This window comes from Anoplophora glabripennis, unplaced genomic scaffold, assembly GCF_000390285.2.
Source record: "Anoplophora glabripennis isolate ALB-LARVAE unplaced genomic scaffold, Agla_2.0 scaffold388, whole genome shotgun sequence".
Taxonomy (NCBI): domain Eukaryota; kingdom Metazoa; phylum Arthropoda; class Insecta; order Coleoptera; family Cerambycidae; genus Anoplophora; species Anoplophora glabripennis.
In genome coordinates this window covers 439,762-463,029 of record NW_019417171.1, presented here as the reverse complement: position 1 = coordinate 463,029, position 23,268 = coordinate 439,762, and the positions used below count along the sequence as shown (strand labels likewise).

Below are 23,268 nucleotides of genomic sequence, written 5' to 3'. Positions count from 1 at the left end.
CGTTCTATCCAAATATGTAAAAATATACAGGGTGTTCCATTTAAATTAACAAAGTTAACATCCGCGGCCATTTTGTTTGAACTTCATTTGTTTTTCTACTATCATTTTCGAAAACTTCATAAAAAATCGTGCAACTTTTGTATTTCACATTTTTTTATAACTCTCAAAACAAAAAAGTTAAAAGGGGGTCAAAATATAGTGAATCACCTCGTAATAAAAAAAAAGAATCATCAAAGTAAACTAAAGCCTTAAAAACTTAAAATAAATAAATCATGAGCTCGTAGAGAAACCACTTTAACCGCTCAGTTATTTGTCGAGAAACGAATTGAACGCATGAACGAAACGAACTCCAGTCAAGAACTTAAGACGCGCGTGATTTTTAAATTTCTCGATTTCTCGATTTCTCGACACTTTTTTCTCGTCTCGAGTAAGGCCAGATTTCCAGGGAATTCTCGCTTCGAGAAGTCTCGACCAGAAACCCTAGTTTTGAATTAAATTAAGTTAAATATAAAATTATATACGAGCAGAAAAAATAGCATTTCCAATTCAGGATAAAATACTTCTTTCGTTTGTCTTAAATACCTATAATGATTTCTATTTCTATCTCAAATATATTAAATACTGCATGATTGAATTTTCTTCTTGCTTGAACGAGTGGTGAAAATCGCAATTTATTATCAAGATTAGTTTCGGAGATATTTTATATTTTCGAGAGAGTCAAGGTTTAAAAAAGCGATACTATTTAGATTCAATATTCGTTTATCAAAGTAGGCTTTAGAAGAAATTAAAAAATGTAATAATATACAGGATGTCGCGCTTAAATGTGATACAAGCCTGTAGCTTCTTTATTTTTTGACCGATTTCAAAAAATTTTTTTTTAGATTGTAGGATAAAAGAAACTATCTAACTGTAATGCTGATGTTTTCATGAAAGCAATACACGGACGCGTTTCTTTGACGTCAAAAAAACAGACTATGTATTCTCATTCAGCATCTCTTAAAATGTCTTATCACCAAGTTTCATCAAATTCGAGACATCTTCAGACGAGCACTAGTTGGCCATTAATAAAAAACAGCAGTATAACAGTTAGGCAGAATTTTTTTATCCTACATTCCAAAAAAAATCGCTAATACCAATCAGCTGTTTTGATGTCAATAAAACGCGTCCTAGTTGGCCGTAAATTGCATTAATAAAAACAGCAAAATAAAAATTTTTGAAATCGACCAAAAAATAAAATTACAGGCTTGTATCACATTTAAGCGCGACACCCCGTATATGTACAATTGATTTTCATTTGATTCTACCATAACTATATAAAAATCCATTTAAAGTGGAACACTATGTATAAATTAAATTATAGGAAATGTCTCTTACAATAAAATACTAACATTCTGTAAAAAATAATGTTATGACCTTATAAATCAGTATTGCAATGCAAAATTAAGCGTACGCATGTGAAATGTCATAAATCATAAGACTGGTTGTACGATATTTCAAAGTTCATCCAGATCTCTACACCATTTTCGATCGATTGTAGATAACCAGAAGATAACCTATGCTAAAAGTAGTATCTTCGTTTGTCAATATCTTTTAATCGCGTAACTTATTAAATATAATTACTCAAATATTTACCCATAAATTTCAATTTATCTCGAAGACGATATCTAGTAACAAAAGTGAGTGAAAATTAATTTCGTAATAAAATGACGTATGGAACCAAATAAAAATAAACTACGAGTTTCAATTACAAAAAACTTATTCAGAGAAAGTTTATAAAGTTAATAAAAAACATTTCAAGTGGATTTATTATTTAATAGTAAGTATAAGTAATACATGATAAATGGTAAAAGGTATCTCAAAGCAAGGATATAAAGCATTTTTGAAAGTCAATTTAAAATTATTGCTACATGATTCAAACAACAAAAAATTTATTGGAGGTTTGGGTATATTATAAAAAATATTAGATACTAGAAAGTAAAGCCTTGTTCGTGATAAAAAAAATATAAAGAAAAATGCTGTTGTGATAACAGAATTTAAAGTGCTGGTTGAGATAAAAGAAAAATCAGAAGAAAACATGCTGTTATGAAGCATTCAATTAACACAATAATACTTTCACGGTAACAAAGTAATACATTCTACTTATAACTTGAAGAATTTAAAATAATTTCTTTAATTCAACCATAACCTTGACCAACTGAAAGTAGGTATTTAACATATTTTAAGAGCTATAAATATGAAACAGACATGTTTCATATTTAAACCTAGACATAGGAGCAATAGTAAGCCTATTTTAGCTTCGATATGGTGCCAACCACAGAACATGAGGCACAAATGACTAATCCAACCCTAGTGTCCATCCATTATTATTGCAATTAAATTAATTAAAGTTTAAGATAGGTGTTACTGACCTATCATTTATTTATTAATTTTTTAAAGATTTTTATGCTTATAGCTGTTTACCTCGCGAATGTATTCATAAATTAATTCATGAAGTCGCTTCGTGAAGAAATTGAACAAGTTTAATGCACCAAATCAGCTGTCAAATAACTTCATGAATTTATTCATGATGTTCTTCACGAATTAGAACATGTTCTAATTTTCGTGAAGTTCCTTGTGAAGTTGAGAAGTACCAACCCAACAGATCATCAGCCCCGGATCATTAACGAGGTTATGTTATTGGCATATGTAAATAATTTTATGGCATCGTACTTACTACTTTTGTATTGTTTTTACTGATCTGTTGATTACAATAACTAACGTTTATAAACAGTGTCAAAACAGTACCGTTGTTGTACCATTCAAGAAGTCTGTAGCAGTGTAAAACCAAACCCTTTATGAATAAATTGTCAATGTAAAACAGCTATTAGTGAATTTTTAATATTAACGAAAAAGGTCATTTCTCTTTTTATCATTAAATGAACTAGAATTTATTCGTCCTTTATACAGGGTGTTTCAGAAAACACGGGTCAACGCTCGGGGGCAGATTCCTAACCTAAAAACAAGGTTATTTTTTCATATCAACGTGGATCCGATTTCGCTTCGTTCCTTAGCTACAGGGTGTCAAAGTTTTAAAATAAAATATGTTTTTTTTTTCAAAAATCTAGATTTCCTCTTAAGGGAATTAAATGAAATTTGGACAACTAACTATCTACAACCGAATACACATTGTTAGGTATTATTATGTTGAACATGACTGGACTTACATATGGGCAGTGATCATTACCAATCAAATCATTGGCCCCATATAGAACTTCAAAAACCCCTGAATCCTCTAAACATGAAAAATCTTTTATGGTTCCAACAAGACGGAACACCAGCGCATTTTACGGTTCCAGTTCGACAATATCTGAACGAAATATTTGGAAATCGCTGGATTGGAGTTGGTCCAATTGCGTGGCCGTCTCGTTCCCCAGATATAATACCCANAATTGTAATATAAATTGTACACCAGCCACCCGGTATAAATGAAATAGAAGATAACAAAGGAATGTGGTAGGCCGCAAAAAGTTTATGATATACTTTAGGAATAAAAATGGACTTAAAATGTAAATGAATAGTTTTGTTTAATGATTAAATTGTTAAACAATTTGTCACAACAACAATAATGAAGTAGTTTTGAATAAAATAAATGTTTTAATCCGGAATCGAAGGTACCATGTTATAACGCCACGGTTATTCACATGTAAAATGTTATATTTATCGAGTTGTTTATTGTAGGTACGTCTACAATTCATAATTAATTCTAGATAAGTAAATATTTGTTTATTTTGTTGATATGAAAAAATAATCTTGATTTTAGATTGGGAATCTCCCCCGAGCGTTGGCCAATGTTTCCTGAAACACCCTGTATATAGATACTTAAAATATTGAGTTACAAAATAATAATAAAATAACTCGAACCTAGTTACTACCTAAACTCTGCCTGAACACTACGTCAACAGACAATTAAAAATTGTTTTAAATAAATTCTATTTGTTTGATTTATACATGTATTTGTATAGGGTGCTTTTAAATGTAGTAGCAAAAATGCTACCAGTGAATGTAGAGTCAAAAATAAGAGGATTGAAGAAAAAATACCTTGTTTGAAAGTTGCACCCCTGAGGCGATATACCCTCTTAAAGGAGGGGATTGAAATTCACATTTTAATTTTTTTCTTTAACATGGGGAATGCTAGAGACACGAAACTTGGTACGAGCATCCTACTAATAAAGAGACAACTTTTCAATATTTTTTTCGATCATTGGTGTATTTTATAAAGGAGTGAAACAGTCAACCCCATTGCAATATTTTATTAGAAACTTTTTATATGATGCAAATTATTTATTTAAAAATATTTATTGCGAAGACTGATTTATTGCGCAACTTTTTTACCTCTTGTAATTTTTCGATAAAACCGATAGTTTTCTAGTAATAAAATGAGATGCATCATCGTTCACTAAAGGGGTAATTGCGAAAATTTGTAATTATAAAGTAGGCGAATGTCATAACAAATAAATTGTTATTTATCATATTAATAAATTGATACTTTCTGACAATAAGCTGACAATTTAATAATAACATTAAGAATAATTTGCTATTAGTTAATGAAAAATGTTTGATAACTTATTACTATGTGATAGATAAAGTTATTTATCTGAAATAAAATTTAATACAAACGAAAAACAAGAAATACAAAATTAAATTTAAAGAATATTCTCGAAATAATTTCTATTTTGCTATAAGCATAACCTAATAGGTCTGTTGAAGTTATAACGCACTCGCACAAACAGTTCTTGGTTATTGCCAAGGTCATCTGCTGCCTGAAATATTCTTAAGCGAAGTTCTTCTAAGGAGGCAACAGGAGTGGCAAAAACAATACTTTTTATGTGTCCCCACAAAGAGAAATGCATAGGCGTTAGGTCAGGTGAACGTGCAGGCCAACAAACAGGGCATTACGACCACGACCAATCCTGCGAATCGGGTAATTTAAATTTAACCATTATCTAATGGCTAGTGTACTATGTGCAGGCGCCCCATCAAGCATATACCACATCATCTGACGTGTAGCGAGAAGTACATCCTCAAGTAATGTTTTGTTCAAAAATCTAAGATACTCGGACGCTCCAAGCCTGTGTAGAAGAATAAAAGGACCTACTAGAGTATTCCTAAAATATAAACTGAAATTATGTTGACATCTTGAAATAAATATTTCATGAGTATTTTCTTCCGACCATGAATGAACATTATGAAAGTTTCCTGCACCTACTCTAGGAAAATTTGCTTCATCGGTAAAAAGTATATTCATTAGGAAATTTAAGTCATGCCTGCCAATATTAGTCAAGTTAATCAAGGTCATTCAATTCTTGCACAGGTTGATGGTGAAAAGGGTATAAAAGATTTTCATGAGCTACATTCCTAGCTAGTTTCGCGAAGCCTTCTTTCCACGACGCCAATGTTTGTCTATCAGGAATCGGTCGGTTTAGATATATTTAGTGGTATAATCTTACTGCAGCGTTAGGTACTATTTTTTCTAGATTCGAAAAACACTTGGAGCATGTCGACATATTCGTCATTGGTATAAATATTATTTACCATAATTATTCTGATAATAAATTAATCAATTGGTACTAATTATTGGTTGACAGAAAGTGTCAATTTATTAATATGATTTGTTATGACATCCGTCCACTTTATTTTTACAAATTTTCTCAATTACGCCTTTAGTGAATGATGACGCATCTAATTTTTTACTAGAAAACTATCGATTTTAGCGAAAAATTACAAGAGGTAACGAAGTTGCGCAATAAATCAGTCTTCCCAATAAATATTTTTAAATAAATAATTTGCTTCATATATAAAATTTCTAATAAAATATTGCAATGGAGTTGACTGTTTCACTCCTTTTTACAATACGCTAATGGACAATGATCGAAAAAGTATTGAAAATTTGTCTCTTTATTAGTAGGATGCTCATACCAAGTTTCGTGTCTCTAGCATTCCTCAAGTTAAAGAAAAAAATTAAAATGTGAATTTCAATCCCCTGCTTTAAGAGGGTATATCGCCTCAGGGCTGCAACTTTCATATAGGGTATTTTTACTTCAGTCCTCTTATTTTTGGCTCTACATTCGCTATGTACCATTTTTACTACTTCATTTAAAAACACCCTGTAACAAAACTTTTTCCGGTTTATTTTTAAGTACCTATTATTTTACATGACAAATTGATTCAATTTTTACTTCACTTTTACTACAACTTTCACATCCAATAAAAAAAAGTCGACGTAATAATTTGCCGCAACAATAGCCGCATTGAAAAATGAAAGTAAGCGCGACATTCAGGCTTATCTTTCTAAAATCTGATACCCATTATTGCTCTACTATCTCGTTTACAATGCAATGATTACACTATTTGTTTTTGTTCTTCAGTCGGGGAACTATCGAGTACTGTGGATTTACGAAATAATATTTACGGCATAAGTACGCCATATGGAATGAAGAAGTACCAAACAAACATAATAAGGGTTTATCGAATTTACAGTTTGGCCGAAACACACACGTTTCACACAAGGCACATCCAAGGTAACCATGACGACGCATCATCTCCTTTATATTTTGTTTTATGGCAAAACAGAGGAAGGGTACCGTTGGGTACCTACCTACTATAATAGGCTAGGTACCACTACCTGACCAGCACCATTTCCTCGAATTTAGGCAACACCAGACACACATGATGAATAAATAAATGTACTTACGTTGTCTGTGATAACAACTACGACGATGATGAGCAAGAAGAGTAAGATGGTACACGCGGATATTACGTACGGCCGTTTTATGTTCATATCTTGGACGCGGGTACTGAGAAAATACAGAGCATTTTACAGTCTGCACACTTACTGCATGACTCGGCCGTGAAAGTCGCGGATAAGTACTGTTACGGTTTTTTAATTAGAATGCATAGCCGTCGAGATTTACTGATCGCCACTTGGTAGTTGGCTTTGGTCGGTCTGAGAGTAATTGTAATTTACCGTTAGGTGATAAATGCTTCAACAAACATGAAGGGAAATCCCGATCCGAGGAAATCATAGGCGTGTTAACGCTGAAACGTACAGGGTGTAGTAAAAATTGTGCACGATAACTGCTGATGATTTGTTTTACGTTAAAGCAAAATTAATAAATCAACTTTTCAATTTCTTTAATTTATGTGTAATATAAAGTTATCTACGTCAGCACAATCTTATCTGTGTTCTTTTGTTTTAACACGGCAAACTATAAATAAATTCTAGAATTTGATGAATCAGCGTACAGGAATATCCACGTAGCAATCTTGGGATTTTAAAGCAATACTTAAAAAACAATTGATTGTTACAATTCAAAGGTATAAACCAGACTTTTTCTACTAAAGCATCCTATATATTTGCACATATTTGAACAGATCGGTTTCGGATTACAGTAACACAGTTCGATAGGTTTATCTCCAATAATAAACGAGATATGGCAAATAAACTGTGCCATGTGAGTAATGTGTTAGGCAAAAGTTGCCAATTTTCGAACATCTATGAAATAAAAAAACAAGTTTATACGCTTTTTTGAAATGCAAAATTTAATTGAAGATCCTAGTGAAAGAGGAGGATATATGCAAAATTTTAGAAAATAAAATAACTTCAGATATTTTTAAAAAAGTACTCTTTTCGGCTGGTGTATACAGTGTTTCACAACTTATCCAAACAAATTTTGGAATAAATGCGTCATGAAAAATGGAGTCAATATCGTAAAATCCTTATAGTTTCCGAGAAAAAAGTTATTGAAGTTGTAGTATTTTCAACCTTTATATCACTGTACAGATACAGACTACAGTAGTCTCTAGCATCATTCGCCCACGTGGCTCCATGCGATTCCGAATACTAAAATCCGATTTTAGTATTATCGTTGTTGCGATAGTGTTTACATTAGTTTTTCAAGTGTCAAAAATGGCTTACGCATATAGAATCTCGGAGTTGATGGATATCGTTTTGATTTATGGTGAAGTAAGGCAACATTTATGTTATGATGAAGCATTTGTGTTATGATGAAGCAAGACAACATGTGTGTTAATTCGTAGAAACTGGGTAAGACGGTGTTTACACGTCGGTGGTCAAAATTTTGTAGTTGTAACCTCAGGTATGTCAAATTATTTAGTTTATTATTTTTTTAATTAAAACCACAAATCAATTTTAATATAATTAATAATAATATCTAATAGCGGCAAAAGCAGTTGTATTTGCTTATATAAAATAGGTGTTAAATATTTTTCCTTGGGAAAGAAATTCTTTGTCCATTCATTTTTTACTACACTTTGCCGCTGTGCCGGTCGCCGACATGGGCGATAGCATGATTTGCGTTACATAAGATCAGGTTTTAGAGTGGACCAGTTTCCAGTGCCGTGCAGAAGTGTATTTTCGAGTTGCCCTTTTTGATATGTTTTACAAAATTGTATTTGTAAGTCCCCCGTAGGTACATTCAAAAATTTTTTTTTGGATTAGTTCTAAATCACCCTGTATATTCACTTCTTCCATGCCGTTGCAACAATTCGATGTACCTATCTTATGTCACTTCTTGTACTAGATGTTTGCGATAGTCATTTAATTATTTGTTTATTTTTATGTGATTCTAATATATGTAATCATATAATCCAGTTTCAAATATTGACTTGTCTAGATAAATGTATTTTAAACATTCTGAATGTTTATTTTGTTTTTTATACACTCATTTACAATTATTGGGGATGTAACATGTTTTTTATACGTCTAAATACTGTTTGCTTTTTATTTTACTTTAATTTTTTATTTTCATATATCTCATTTTTGTACTATAACTGATTGAGCGTATGGTCATTATTTATACGAATATTTCTCTTTAACTCAGATACAAATGTCATACTTGTTTGATGATATGACAATTATACTAACTTAAAGAAAATACATTTTTCCGTTATTAAAATTTACATATTGCTACTTATCTCCTTTTTGCAGCAAGATCTTCAATAGATTTTCTTGATATTGTTCCGAAGTAAAAGAAAAGATAAGGAACGTAGAAATTATGTGAATTCCTGTACATTAATTTTTCGGTTGAAGGTGTCGCACTGTAAATACGACAATTTATTCCTCCTATGTTTTCGTAAGAGCTGTAGAAAATTATATTACTTTGAATAAAAATGATGAAATGTCGGTCACGATGTTCTTCAGTGTCAATGTCACTAAAATAAATACGTAGAAAATATAAATTTATTAATACATTTCAAAGAAATCATCACGCTCCAGTAACCACAACAATGACTGGCATATTATCATCATAAAAATTTATTTGCTCGGCTATAAATTATGGGCGGTTAGTAACAGATTTTACATGTAAGTATTTATAAATCGATTAATAGGATTTTTCAAAGGCAAATAAAAAAAATCGATAAAAATAATTAACATTTTTTTCTTCTCGTGCGACACACATTTATTGAGATTTAGGGAAGTTCTAAAAAAAATTACAAATTTCAATTTCAAAAGTCATTGAAAGAAATTGTCGTTTCAATAAATTACACGATGCCCAAAATCCAATAACACGGTGCTCTAGTTATCCTGATTTGGAAAATTTAATAACCTTAAAGATATTGGACGTTTATAATGTAAATAGTGTTTAGTAATTGTTCACTAATTGCATTCATATCGTCCTGAACTTGTACACAAATAGTATAGTTTGACGGACATATTTTAGTTATATACCTATTAATACCAGTTAACTAAGCGAATGATTATACTCGCCTGAGTAGTTAACCATAAAATTGAAGGAAAGGTACTCATAACATAGTAACCCTCACACACTCAATTGGTAAACACTGTATAAAATTATATATACATATTGTTCATTTATCTCTAAATCAGCAATCTGATCCAATCTAATTGTGTCTTCCTCCGTTTTCCCTCTTTCTCTTTCGAAGGTTGTGAAATACTAGTGATTCAACAAGTCTTTAATTTTGGAGTCATGCTAATTTTTTCAGTCATACTACTCATAGGATAGTTAGTTAAGATTTATCAAAAATTGTTTGAGAAAATTTGGAACGAGAAATCAAATGAACACTTTTAACGATTGATTTTTCATATTTCAAAGTGGAAATCGCCTTGATATGACCCAACTATCAATTACTCTTGTAAAGCTCTTCAATCTGCAATAATTTTACAGTAGGTAATAGATTGCTTAATATAATATTCTATCATATATCAATGTTTGTAAAATGCCATAAATATTAATAAAATAATAAGCTGAACTAGTCTGCCAAACCAGTTCAGAAGCTTATGATTTTTTCATTAAAAAATCTTGTCCTATAAATCAGACTAACAACCTCTATTTACAATTCCATTCATAAGGTCTTTTGGACCTTTACCAAAATGCGAAAGTTTTAAAAATTTATAATCTGGAGTAGGTACGCAAATAATTATTTTGTAATGTTGTCAACATATGTCCTTAGTCTTTTTTTGTTACGTCACTGGTATCCAAGGTGAACAGAACGCGACAGTAGCTTGCTGGAGTAAAAATGGTTGCCTAGTACCAAACAATGTTAAATCAACAAATAATCGTCAAAGTAAACCCAAGCTCGTTATCGCATAAGCTTTTTAATACTATTTAAACGGAACTGATTTTTAAACAAAAGATAATAATAGCGGAATAAATTAACATGCACTCATAAAAATTGGTGTCCTACCTGCGAGAGACCTTGGCTGAGCGACAGGAGCTGCCTCACATCGTCGTAGAATGCACTGTTTTGGTTTCTTGCATCGAAACCGGGGGGTAAGGCATTTAAGACCCCGAAAAAAAACACAAGGGGGAATATTGCCGCGATTGCGATGACCATGGCCGACTGTGTTTGTTTGAAATCAATAACGGATCCCCTATCGCGCATGGTGCCGAGCGGTATGCCTAATTCACCAGTGGCACCAGTAAAAATCACGGTCGTATTTTGCGACACATGGCGCTTTTTATCTCGGTCTCTCTCTATGCGGATGTACCAGATATTATCTTCGGGATCTTTGACATCTGAACTCGCGAAGAGATGTGCTCATTTAATTTACCTGATGACAAAATATATCGACCACTTTCATTTCTGACAAGTACATTAATATGCATTTATTCGAAGCAAAATACGTAGACTTGTACAGGGTGTCCCGCAATCTTTAAGGAGCGTGTTTCTCAAAGTAAATTTCTCCAAATTGCTCTACTATTCACCAGTTATAAGCTGCAATGTAAATAATTGGATAATTTTAAATTTTCAGGCATTTCCAATTAAATACTAGGTTTTTACTTAAATGGAAACTTCATCTATATGCGGGGTGTTAGTTTGACTACCTTAATTTAAACATACGATAGAATACATTAAAATAAACAAAAAAACCTTATATGACATGGGTCCTAAACTCAACCATTTCCGAGAAAGAAATTATGAAATTCTCCAACTTGATGTACAAAAGTTGGATTAATTAAGGAATATTGACATAACTGCGTGCCTAGAATATCATAAAATACAATGTTTATCACTTTTTTTAACTTCTTTATGCTTAATTCTAAAAAATAATTAGCGTTGTATTAATTTTAAAATTCGATAAAATTAATATCGAGCAACGTGACAACGGTGAGGCGAATAACACCAGGCACTAAGCTGTCAAGCAATACGCAATTCAGTTAGTATCTGGAATTGGACCGTGTCTTAGTGTTTTTTTGCGTACCATTATTTCCTTTTCTTGAAGTGCTTTCCAGCGAGTGCGCGAAAATTGGATTCGAAGGTGTCGTGGGTGAATCGAAAATGGTGGTGAACACTTTGAGGACATGTTGTAGTTTGTTTTGTACTTATGCGTTTAAAAATTACCAAATTTTGCTTTTTGGTAAGTATCTAAATTATTTTTAATACGTATGATTATTTGGACGATGTGAATCTTTGGGTACTTTAATTACATGTTTTTCAAATCCATAATTTGATTAAAAGTTAAGTTCCTATTTTAAGAGAATCATAATTACTCAAATTCGAGCTAAAATTTAAGCACAACACTATCTTCGTATTACAAAATCTATAGATTTTATTTTATTTATTTAAAAACTGGAAAACAATTAATTGTCTTGAAATTTACTAAATGGTTGACAATAATAGTTGTTTACATTTTTTCCATAGGACAAGTCTGCTGCGTGCACACGTGGTATGCAAGGGATGTGTAGCGTTAGGTTAAGCGCTATTGTTACGTTGTGATGAAACTCCCCAATATTAATACTCGCTGTTAATCTTACGCCCCTGTAATATACAACTTTTTTGTTCATTTATGATTACTCTATCTCATGCTGAAGTAATGTCAACCAAATTTCTTACACTCTGTAAACTGTTAAACTATTATAGAAAAAATTTATATAATTTCTGAGTTATAAATTGCTAAAACTTGAGATGCAGGGGTTTTAGTGTAATGTTGATTACTACGTAGCCAAGTTTTTAATAAAAAAGATCCCTGAAATGATTTTTCGAGAAATCGTTTTCAAAAAGAAAACAACTAAACTAGTCCATCAAATACATCTAGAGTCTAGGGTCCTGGTTTTTAATAGGCCACACTGTATACCACAAATTTTCATACTAAAAGTGCACTAATTTTTGTCAAATACCTAAAGAACGCATAATGATGACTTTATAAAATATGATCGATAATAGATATATTTAATTTAATATATTTATTTATTTAATTTAATTTATTTATACAACTATCTCATTCTTCGGTTTAAATACCAGTGCCATAGATATAGGGGGTCGGCCCCTTTCGTGATATTTAACTTCTACGCCTGAGATTTAAAAAAATATATATTTTTACATTTCTTTATTTCTTATAAATCAGAGACAAATTACGTAATAACATTTGCGTTTACATAGGGATCTATAGTTTTGGAGAAAAACTGTATTTAATACTTTATTAGAAATAACATTTGAACGAAGTTCTAACAAAAATAATAGCAAATAAACATAAACTCACTGAACTAGGTCAACATAGTTTAACATAGCAAGAATAAATTTAAAAATAAAACATTTGGAATGCTCATGGTTTATATAACTTTTTTGCTAAATTTTATCTGAGCAATGTCCACTTAAAATGTATGCACTTTCTCGCGAAACACCCTGTATTGATACCCTATGTTAAATATTGCCTGCTTTATGATCTAAAATGAAGCTACTTTCCAATATCTCAAATTATATAATAAGGAAGTGTCGATTCTTTATGTTAATAAAATATTCTATAATTAATTATGCAATGAAAAGAAATTCCGATTACTTGGTCAGATGTAGATTTAAAAGTGGTTTTGGTAGTAAAAAGAGTCTACAGTCTACTCAAAATTACGAATATATTCGGAACATTTGATTCCTTACAAAAACAGAGCCTAAAATCTATGCTTAAGGAAATGCACTTATTATTTTAAAATTAAGAGTTGAAAACATAAAAAATACATTGTTTTTTCTTTCTTCGTTGAAGTAATTTAATTATATTCACAGAGTACGCTACTGTTTTTTAACTTATCTATAATTTTATGTGGTAATACAATTCCATGATTGAATACGTCCCATCAAATTAAATTAGAAATATGTATATAGTTTTCATGATGCAAATGATAATATACGAATACGCATTGTTTTAATTTATTGAATATAAAAATAAATTAATAATAAAGCTGTAGATATTTCAATTTACGTTAGAAGTATTAAAATAATTCAAATTACAACTGGTCAAATTTCGCTTGAACTTTGAAATGCATAAATCAAAACGAGAGCCGATGTAGAATAAGGTGAAAATGCAGACAGTAGGTAATATTTACACAAATTCTCATCAACTGAAAACATATACACGGTATAACCAAAATTTTTGGTTTGTCCAAAATTGAGTGTTTAAAATTATTGATTTATTGATACTGTAATTTATTTCAAATGAGATAATTGAAGTCAATCAGTCATTTGAATAATATTTTATTTCATTCATACATAACGTTCCTTGAACAATAATAATTTTTATATAAATGAATAATTCCCTGAATGTGTTCTAATATTTTTGTAGAGTAGAAACTTTTTGTACCCTGTTATAGTAGCGGGTCAAATTTTAAATACTTTTAAAGAAAAAAAATTGAGAATGAAATTACGACCACCCTTGGAATCAAGTACCCAAGAATGAATGAAATCACTTTAGCCATTTGTTCATAATTTAAATTACTTTTATTAAACTTTATGAGAACATTATTTGTTTATTTAATTCGCAGAATCCGCCAGTAAAGTTTGGCCAAGCAATTTATTTTTACCCTGTACAGCTGCTCTTTAATGCCAGTTAATTGTCTTCTCTATTTGATAAAAACTTCTGAAAGTTTTTGTAATTAATTTATTTTTAACTTATTACTTTTAGAGTAAAGTAAAAGTACAGATATAATTTTTTAAACAGCTGTATGACTTTATTCGGCAAAAATGAAACGTATTTAACGTAATTTGTCTTGATAGCGAATATTTTATAGTTCGAAATTATTTTTGATTTTATATATATCTATAGATATACAAATAATAAATAAATGTATTTTCATAAAGGGTAGATAATTCGCGAATATAGAGCACAAAAGCTGATATTTACAGTATCGGTGTGTTCTAATATTTACAGAAACCTGCGTGGAACACTTCACATTCTATGAGCTGTAAATCCTTTTATCTCTCTTATCAGTTTTATTGAGTACGACCTTCGAAATCGTTATTAAATTTCATATCTCACTGCACATTAATGAAAGTGTATTAATAAGCGTTTATCGTATTAGATGAGCTTTTAAGATACCTACTAGACTACCTCATGAACTATGAAATTCCAAAGTAAATAAATAACTAAGGGTAAATTACAAACCGTTTGCAAAATTGAGATCCCGAGAATGGCATAACTTCGTAACATGTTAAGAATACAAATTTCTGGAAAGTTTATTTTTCAACCAATGGTGGAAGAGGTTAACGGAAGAGTAAAACAAACTACCCTAATTTAGCGGTCAAGGTCACACGGCTGTTGCGAATCATTGCAAATTGCTTTTTTATCGATCTGTGGAAATCTGTGATTATATGAACGCTTTTTGCATGATAATGTTCGTCCAATGTAGACGTAGCAGATTGACCCGCATTTTGTATGACAAATCACTTTTATAAAAACGTATTTCTTTTTTATAACAGATATAATTAGAGATAAGGTTAGATAATTTTTATAGGTCAAATATTGCGATGGAGGATTCATATGATATGCTTGGCACGAGAGTAGTGAAATTAATTAAGATCCCAAATTTTCAAATACATAATTAAATTGAATTACCAGAAAACTACTAAATCTCCTACACAAATACCTTTAACTATACCGCTGAAAAACATTCAGGCAAATATACAGGGTGTTTCTTACTCTTGTTAGTTTTCAAAAAGCTTTGTGGTTTTCAACAAAAACACGAACAACTAATAATACGTATTGTAGCTGTGTTATTTAAAATAAAATTCAAAAGCTAAGTTATTGGATAGAGTAGATTTCAATTTTCGACGAATAATAAAATGCCTAAAAGAAATTTTGAACAATTTCTATAACTTGTCAGTGTAATTGTGTATTATTTCTGTTATTTAAGTTTGTCTTTCTTTTAATTATTATTCTTATTCCAACTTTTTTCTTGATCGTCAAGTTTTGACGTTTAAATTCATACCCAAGTAGCACAAATAGGTTTATATGTAATAGCTTTAAGAATAGGTAAAAGATCTTGAGAACAGTTATTCAGCATTAAATAAGCATTTATAAATCCAAAATAGGCGCAGCTTATAAAACCATTTTATAAAAGCTGTGCATATAATATTTATTCCACTAATTAGTGTTCTGTCTTGCATTCTTACAGCATTTGTAAAATATACTGTAATAATATACAGAAAACATTGTCTTATGAAACAAATTTGCTAATATAATTGTCTCCAAAGAAAAGGTTTATACATGTTTTATAAAAGCTATTTTTTATGAATGTTGTATTAATGTTTCCAATATACAGTACAACAAAACTTTTTAGCATTATAATTATGCGTTTCTATACTAAATCGTTTCATTAATAATAAAACTAAAACCTTTGGGCTATTGCTGATTGTCAGCCATATAAGATAGGTACTCAAGAGTTAATATTTACCGATATACACAATAAAATTAAATATGTATCTAGAAAATAAAAAACTATTTGCAACGAAAATTTTATTGATGAAATATATCATGATATCTTTAAAAAAAACTATGCGCCTTTAAAATTAAACAGATTTAACAATCGTCTGTAATAATTTTTGAAAAATGAAGTCACAATTTTCGATTCAATAAAAAAATAAAGAATATGTACATAACAACTTATTAAATATAATTCAATAGACATGCACTAAACTAATTATTTCATGATACATATATTATAAAATTGAATTTCTTTTTGACGTAATTTGGTGTACCTACAATATGGCTGACATCTTGTTCTAAGCATGTTTGAAAAATATGGCTGCTAGGAGGGAACTTCTACCACAGTAACTATAAATCTGTTATAAAATAATTATAATATTTTATATAGTATTTTGTAGAGTAATTTGCTGTCTATCGTCAGTTTAAAAATTCTGCGTAAACTGCTTCCTACTACAATTCCAATGGCGTCAACAGAACAGATAGTAAAGTAGTATATAAGTATGATGGGTACATTGTATGGCTAGTAAGTGCTGCGTACTTGTATTTTAATTTTAATGTTCTGAAAGAAGCTCTGAAGATTTTGAATGATAAAACACTTTTAACTAATAGCACTGCTAGTAGAGTTTAGAAGAGACAAACATACGGAGTACTGTCACAAAGTCACAAATTTGATAATCATATGGGCAAATCAGCCGCTTATTGGTCACAAACAACGAATACATTCTGAAAGAGACGTGAATGGATGTCTAAAGATGAAATCATTATCAGTCAGTGTTCATTGTAATTAATAATAATTAATGAAATTATAATCAGTAAACAGTATCTCAGTACTTTTAATGTTGTTGTTTACAGCACAAAATAATTTTGCAATGACTCTACAAGCAACGTATCGTATAAACAAACTTTCCGATTTTAATGAAACTTGGCAAGTTTGTTTGAAATAATAAAGGGCTTATTTGAGCGTAATAATATAATTAAAATTAATAATTCTAGTGTTTTCCTAAAGGGTAACTAATAATATCCTAGGACATAACGCATAGTAGGTATTTAAATTTTAAAAACAACTTGCAGTTTTATCGCCATAATTCACAGATTTTTTTAGGTTACGGACAATATTTCTGTATATATTTTTATGTCTTCGAAAGCTTTACTATACAGTAGTTTTATAAGTTCAATATATATTGCTGCATCTCTCAAAAATAGCTTTTTAGTTAAGAAGAAACTACTTAAACTATTCTGCTTACAGCTGTAATAAAACCCTTTTATAGAATCTTTTTAAAGCTTATTGTGATGTTATTTAACTTAAAAAGCTAAACTTATTTATAACTTAGTCATATAGTGTATTTAAATGATAATATTATACAACATTAATAGTGTAATCAATATAAGTACGGCATTAAAGCTTTAAAAATTGACCGGTAAGTGTTTATAACATTATAAAAAACAAGGAAGCAGCTATTACACGTTAAACTTTTATAGAAGCTTCATTTACCACGTTCATAAGACTCTACGAAAGCCTTTATAAAATTGTTGTATAATTTTACTATTAGAATATTCTAACGGCTTTTTTATATACCAAAATTGCTATAGGAGCAAATTAATACCTTATTAAGGCATTAAAAATCTAAAAAGATACATTTGTTGCTATTAAAAAACAGTTATATAACTTTAAGCGATGTAATAGTAGCATTTGTTGAGTAGCCAACTTTTGAATTTTCGATGATTTTAAATAACACAGCTACAGTACGTATTATTAGTTATTCGAGTCTTTGTTGAAAACAACAACGTTTTTTAATAACTAATAAGGGCAAGAAAAAGTTTTCAAATTAAATTCCCCATAAAATAAAGTCATAATTTTTTATGTTCGCCAACGGGTTAAAAAATTCTGTCACTTTTTTATGGTGCATCACCCCTTATCAACCCATTAAAATGCTTCAATGGAACTCTACTTGCTGTCGATTAATGCTTTTGGTACACTCACACCGTATACCAAATTTTGTTTTTCTAAGTTCAAGTATAACTGAGATATTGATTTTTTTAGAAATTTGAAACTCCACTTTCAAGATATATAACTTCTGAGGGGAGCAGCTTAAAAGGTAAGTTGCGTTAAATCACCATATTTTGGGTTCCCCTACATACCCCTGCTCTGTGTCAGTTCTTATGCGAAACGCCCTGTATATTCTAAAATGGTTTGATAGAAAGTACATATTTTTATTAGTGCTGGCAACTGAAACCGGTTTTTTGGATAGTCGGTTAACCGGTTTCGGATAATTCGGATTTTTATGAAATCCGAAAACCGGTTATTCGGTTATTCGATTTTTCAAATATCCGAAAACCGGTTATTCGGTTATTCGAATCTTCAAATATCCGATCATTCAAATAACCGATTATTCGATAATCTACTTCCCTTTTTTTTTAGACATCGATTTGTCCGATTGTAATTGACCTTAGACAAATTCTCCGGGTCTGTCTTTGTAAAGCACCGATTTTCAGGTATCCGGTTTTGGCGATTCAAGTAACGGGTTATTCGAATAACCGGTTTTAGCAACTATTCGACTAACCGGTTTTATCTGAAATCGGTTTTTACGGAACCCGGTTAACAGGTTTCACTTTTTTCCGGTTTTTGCCAGCACTAATTTTTATACTAATCAATCAATTAACACAGCAGTTAATATACTGATATTCGGTCATTTATAATATAATGAACTTAAATCTAGAGACCGGGGAAGAGCAGAATGTTCATCTTAAAACTGGAGTATTTAGGAAATTGTTCGCAATTGGTCTACATTCAAAAATTGTTTGAATTTTTATTAAAAAAATACTTCTAAATTACTGGAAAACATTTTAGGGAACAAAAAAATTTCACAAATTTTTTAGTGATTCTGCTGTATCCCGGTGAAAAATAGCCGTGTCAAGATAAACAAAAGCATTTTGAAGCTTTAAGTTTCTAGTTTCAAAATCTTTTGACAGAAAGCTTTCGCTGTGTCAAAAGTAAAAGCTCAAACAATACAGAGCTAATTGCCTCTGCATTGTTTGAATTCGAAAAAAATTTTCTGGGTGAGTGGACAGATCTGAAAAAAAAAACTAGAAAATTTGTGACATTTTTTTTGTTCCCTTAATTTTTTCCAGTACCTAATGTAAGGATAATAATTAACATTTTTATTCATCAGTTCATCTTAAAATTTGAGTCATGAGTGAAGTTTAGATAAGAAAATCATTTTATTGTATTGTTGTGCATAAGGAGTGAGGGTAAAATAGTGCAAGACTAAAATTTGACAAAGATTAGGCAACCAACTCTACAGCAATAGAATGAAATGTAGGGGTGTTATCTAATTAAGCTTTATAATAGGTGTTCACATGTTTATTCTTTAGAGATGATAATATGGACTAGAAAAGTACGGAGTCAAATCCCATCGTCCTTGTTGGCACGTAATGGGGACTATTAACTGAATTTACATAGTATTGATTCCAATTCCCATAGAAATGCGACGTTATCTGCAAATAGTTTCCTTATCTATAACAGACGTAGGTACATTTCTGGAACTACTAAATTGTAACCAAAATCTGACGCATTTGAATTTGATTAGATGTGACTTTAGACTACCATGTGTTAAAAACCATTAATCGCATCTGATGTCAACAAATTTTAGAAGAAACACATTGGAATAGTGTAAACAATCCAATGTGAAATGTATAATTTAGTTTTTGTGTTTATTTTTTCTTTGATACATATTACAAAAGAGTTTTAGAATAACCTGAATCCGAATTTTACTGCCAACTAATTCTTTTGTAAAGAATTAATGTAAAAGTACAATATTCAATTAATAACAAAGAAATGGTATTAAAATTTCTTCCAGGTTTTAAATTTAATTAATGTTAATATGCCATATTTTTTGCAATATACATCAAATTCAATGTTCATATGAAAATGTTACACTTTATGTATGTATTTTTTTGTTTATATATTGGTTTAATGATTATAAATTTTTAATTCTAAAACGGTATATATTTTAAAAAATGTACAAGTTTGTTAAGTTTATAGCCCTCTAAGTCCTGGTTGGTTCCAAATGTAACCAGTGGCAGTCATTGAACAGAACGCGTTGTAGTACCTGCCTGGTGCTCTGCAAAACGACCATTCTGGGCATTTGCATCTGAACTGGCTCTGAAACTCTTCTTTACAGACTTCGTTCCACCAGCAAATTCTCTAGGAACAGAACATGTATTTCATGTTAAGAGAAATAAATCAATTTTATGGTTACACCTTGCAAAATTTAAATTTTTTGGATTTACAAAATCAGCTACCACCAATTTATGTTTTGAATGTCTTTGAACAAATAGAAATATACAGTGTGTCCAGGGATTATTGCCTGGAAAGAGAAAACAGAACTAAAAAATTACTAAACCTTGTCCTACACGCATTTAGATACAAACCCAACTTTTTCTCTGTAATAATGTTGCTTGATGAATAGCTCCACATGGTTTCTGAAATCAGCGGCTGCATAACATTTTGTTTTAAATACATAAATGAAAATCCGTGATAGTAGAATTGAATCTCTGAAGTGGACAAATGTTGGGGGCATATCTTCCTATCCAATTCTTACAAACGTATGATATAACCATTACGGATAACTTGATTTGAATGGAAATGACACAACGCGTAGAAAATGCATTTTTTAAGATTAGATGAAAAGATTTTTTTTTCAGCTTTCTCTTCCTCGCAATTCTTAAACACAATTTTCGATTTGACCAATATGGATTTTTATTTATGGGAATATTTGAAAGTTTAAGAAAATCCTCATACCGAAAATAGTGTTGAATTACTGAAAAAACAAAATTAGAAGTAGCACTGGCAACATTTCACTAGACGAGATACAAAATTGCTACATGGTATTTTAAAAGAGATTGTAACTATGTTGATGTGTAATAGCTGTTTTACATTGACAATTTATTGATGAATAAATTGACGAAGTTCTTCATGAATTAATTCACGAATTTATTGGTAAACAGTGTGATTTTACACTGCTACAGACTTTGTCAAGTTTTTTGAGGTATGAATCAGTTCTACCAATGAATCAAAGAAGCAAATAAATTTCAAAAATGTCACCTTTCCACTCATAATTGTAGTAATACAACCGGTATCGTTCTGACACATATATAAATATTAGTTTTTGTAAGTAACAAATCAGTAAAAACAATGCAAAACTAGTACGATGCTACACAATTATTTACATATTCCAATAACATAACCTCATTACTGATCTGAGGCTGGAAATCTGTTCGGTTGGTTGGTACTTCCGAACTTCATGAAGAAATTGACGAAAATTAGAACATGCTCTAATTCGTCAAGAACTTGATGAACAAATTCATGAAGTTATTTGACAGTAGATTTGGTGCATTACACTTGTCCAATTTATTGATGAAACGACTTCATGAATTAATTGATGAATAAATTGTCAATGTAAAACAGCTATAAGAGAACATGTTTGAATATATTTTTTGTTTTCCTTCCCAAATGTTTTACTTTAAAATAATATTATTGATTGAAGCTCGAAATTGAAATTTGTTCCTATTTTTTAATAAAACATTTTTAATATATTTTCTTTAATTAAAAAAAAATCCTCTCTATTCTTCAATTATTTAACATTTCCTTATTTTCTGGACACCCTGGTCACCTAAATTTATCTACAGCAATGCGATTATTCTTAACATTTTTTTTATGAAGTGATACTTTTCCAAGAAAAAAATCAAAAATAAAAAAGTTTATTTCTCTTCATCGGGCAGTATGTGGGCACATTGTAAAAATATATAAATAATCATAACACAGTCCCACAAAAAAAAGTCGTGATCTGGATAACTGGCCATGGTATTCCTATGTATTTTTCGACGCTGAATCCGAATCCGAGGTCCGAAAGAGTATAGAAGAAGGGGTTCCAAGGGGGTTTTGACCTCGGATTCGGGTTCAGCATCGAAAAATACATAGGAATACCATTATCAGTCATCCATGTCACGACTTTTATTTTTTTTTGTGGGGCTGTGATAGCAAATAAAAAAAAAATTGTTTAATTAACTTAAACGAAGCTGGTCTTAATTTCTTTTACCTCTTTATTGAAAATATTTTTAATAACTGTTCATTCTATTATGGGGAAAACCAATAGTCATATCTTTCAAAAAATATGGTTCCTTATATTAAAATATTTTTATAAAACAGCATTGATTTACTTACATTTAGGACTTCTATAATCTATTAAACTGAACTATGCTTACTTCCGTTAAATAGCCCCTGACTGAATTATCTGTACTTCTGGTAACAATCACTCTATTCTCGACTAATACTAATGCAAATACCAGTAACACGCATGGCTAGAACATAAATGTTTTTTGGTAATTAGAAGGTGGTTACCGTACGACATGAAGGACTCACCTGTAGCAGTTTTTTGATCATTTTATCTTTAGCAGGCTCAACGTAATATTGATCTGTTCTCCCGCCTCATATAAGTAACGACATCTTTTGGAACAGTTTTGTGTTAGGAGTTCTGAAGGGGTGTATTTCTAAAAATGATTTCGTTATCTACTACCTACCAACAGACACTTTTTTATATTAAATTATATGTGTTCTAGTAAGAATTTTCTAGACTCATCTAAGGCATACCTGACCTGAAATTGATTTTTTTTTCAAAATTTTTATCAAAAAAGCCCCATACCTTGAAAACGGTTTTCGAATCAAAGTTTATACAAAATTTTTAATTTAGTATTACCGGAGAAATGTTCCTTTAAATATTTCCTCATGTAGTCAGTGGTCATTTTTCTAAATTAGTTAATAGTATTTCTCAAGTAAGGGGGATGAAGCGTGCCGGGAACGAAAATCCATTGGCATGTCTGCGTAAAAGGCAGCAAGATATAGAAAATAATGAAAAAAGATAATAAAACATAACATCTAATATTTTTTACGGTTTGCTATAACAGGCACTTTGATCCATTTTAATTATTACAGCATTTTAAAACGTCCCAATTGTGTTTTTTTGATTTATAAATTTATTATAGCCATGGAGTTAGACCCC

At 30.5% G+C, this 23,268-nt stretch overlaps 2 protein-coding genes across 3 annotated transcripts in view; both read right to left on the bottom strand.

Annotated features, from left to right (window-relative positions):
- The window catches only part of LOC108907151 (peptidyl-alpha-hydroxyglycine alpha-amidating lyase 2), a 29,879-nt gene extending 18,963 nt beyond the window's left edge, over positions 1–10,916 (bottom strand). The window contains exon 1 of one of the 2 annotated variants that reach the window (XM_018710696.1): positions 10,705–10,916. In XM_018710696.1, coding sequence (XP_018566212.1) covers positions 10,705–10,902 — 198 coding nt within the window. In that variant the 5' untranslated portion in view covers positions 10,903–10,916. Of the gene's footprint in view, positions 1–6,730; positions 6,973–10,704 lie in introns of those variants that run through there. The other variant, XM_018710697.1, reaches the window with a different exon arrangement.
- A 9,312-nt stretch (positions 10,917–20,228) lies between these two features.
- On the bottom strand, positions 20,229–22,658 carry LOC108907148. Its single transcript, XM_018710693.1, has 3 exons — positions 22,632–22,658; positions 22,475–22,570; positions 20,229–20,414 (listed from the first exon to the last, which is right to left on the bottom strand). Exons 1-3 carry the CDS (start codon positions 22,650–22,652, stop codon positions 20,247–20,249), a joined length of 285 nt encoding a protein of 94 aa, XP_018566209.1. The 5' UTR covers positions 22,653–22,658; the 3' UTR covers positions 20,229–20,246.
- Between the last annotated feature and the right edge of the window lie 610 nt (positions 22,659–23,268).

Excerpts from the sequence above, each read along its gene's own strand:
- LOC108907148 (XM_018710693.1), bottom strand. The coding sequence starts at position 22,652 with ATGATCAAAAAACTGCTACAG. Across the intron at positions 22,571-22,631 it reads TGATCAAAAAACTGCTACAG|CCATGCGTGTTACTGGTATT; the intron begins GTGAGTCCTTCA and ends TTTATGTTCTAG. Across the intron at positions 20,415-22,474 it reads TCAGGGGCTATTTAACGGAA|AGAATTTGCTGGTGGAACGA; the intron begins GTAAGCATAGTT and ends TTCTGTTCCTAG.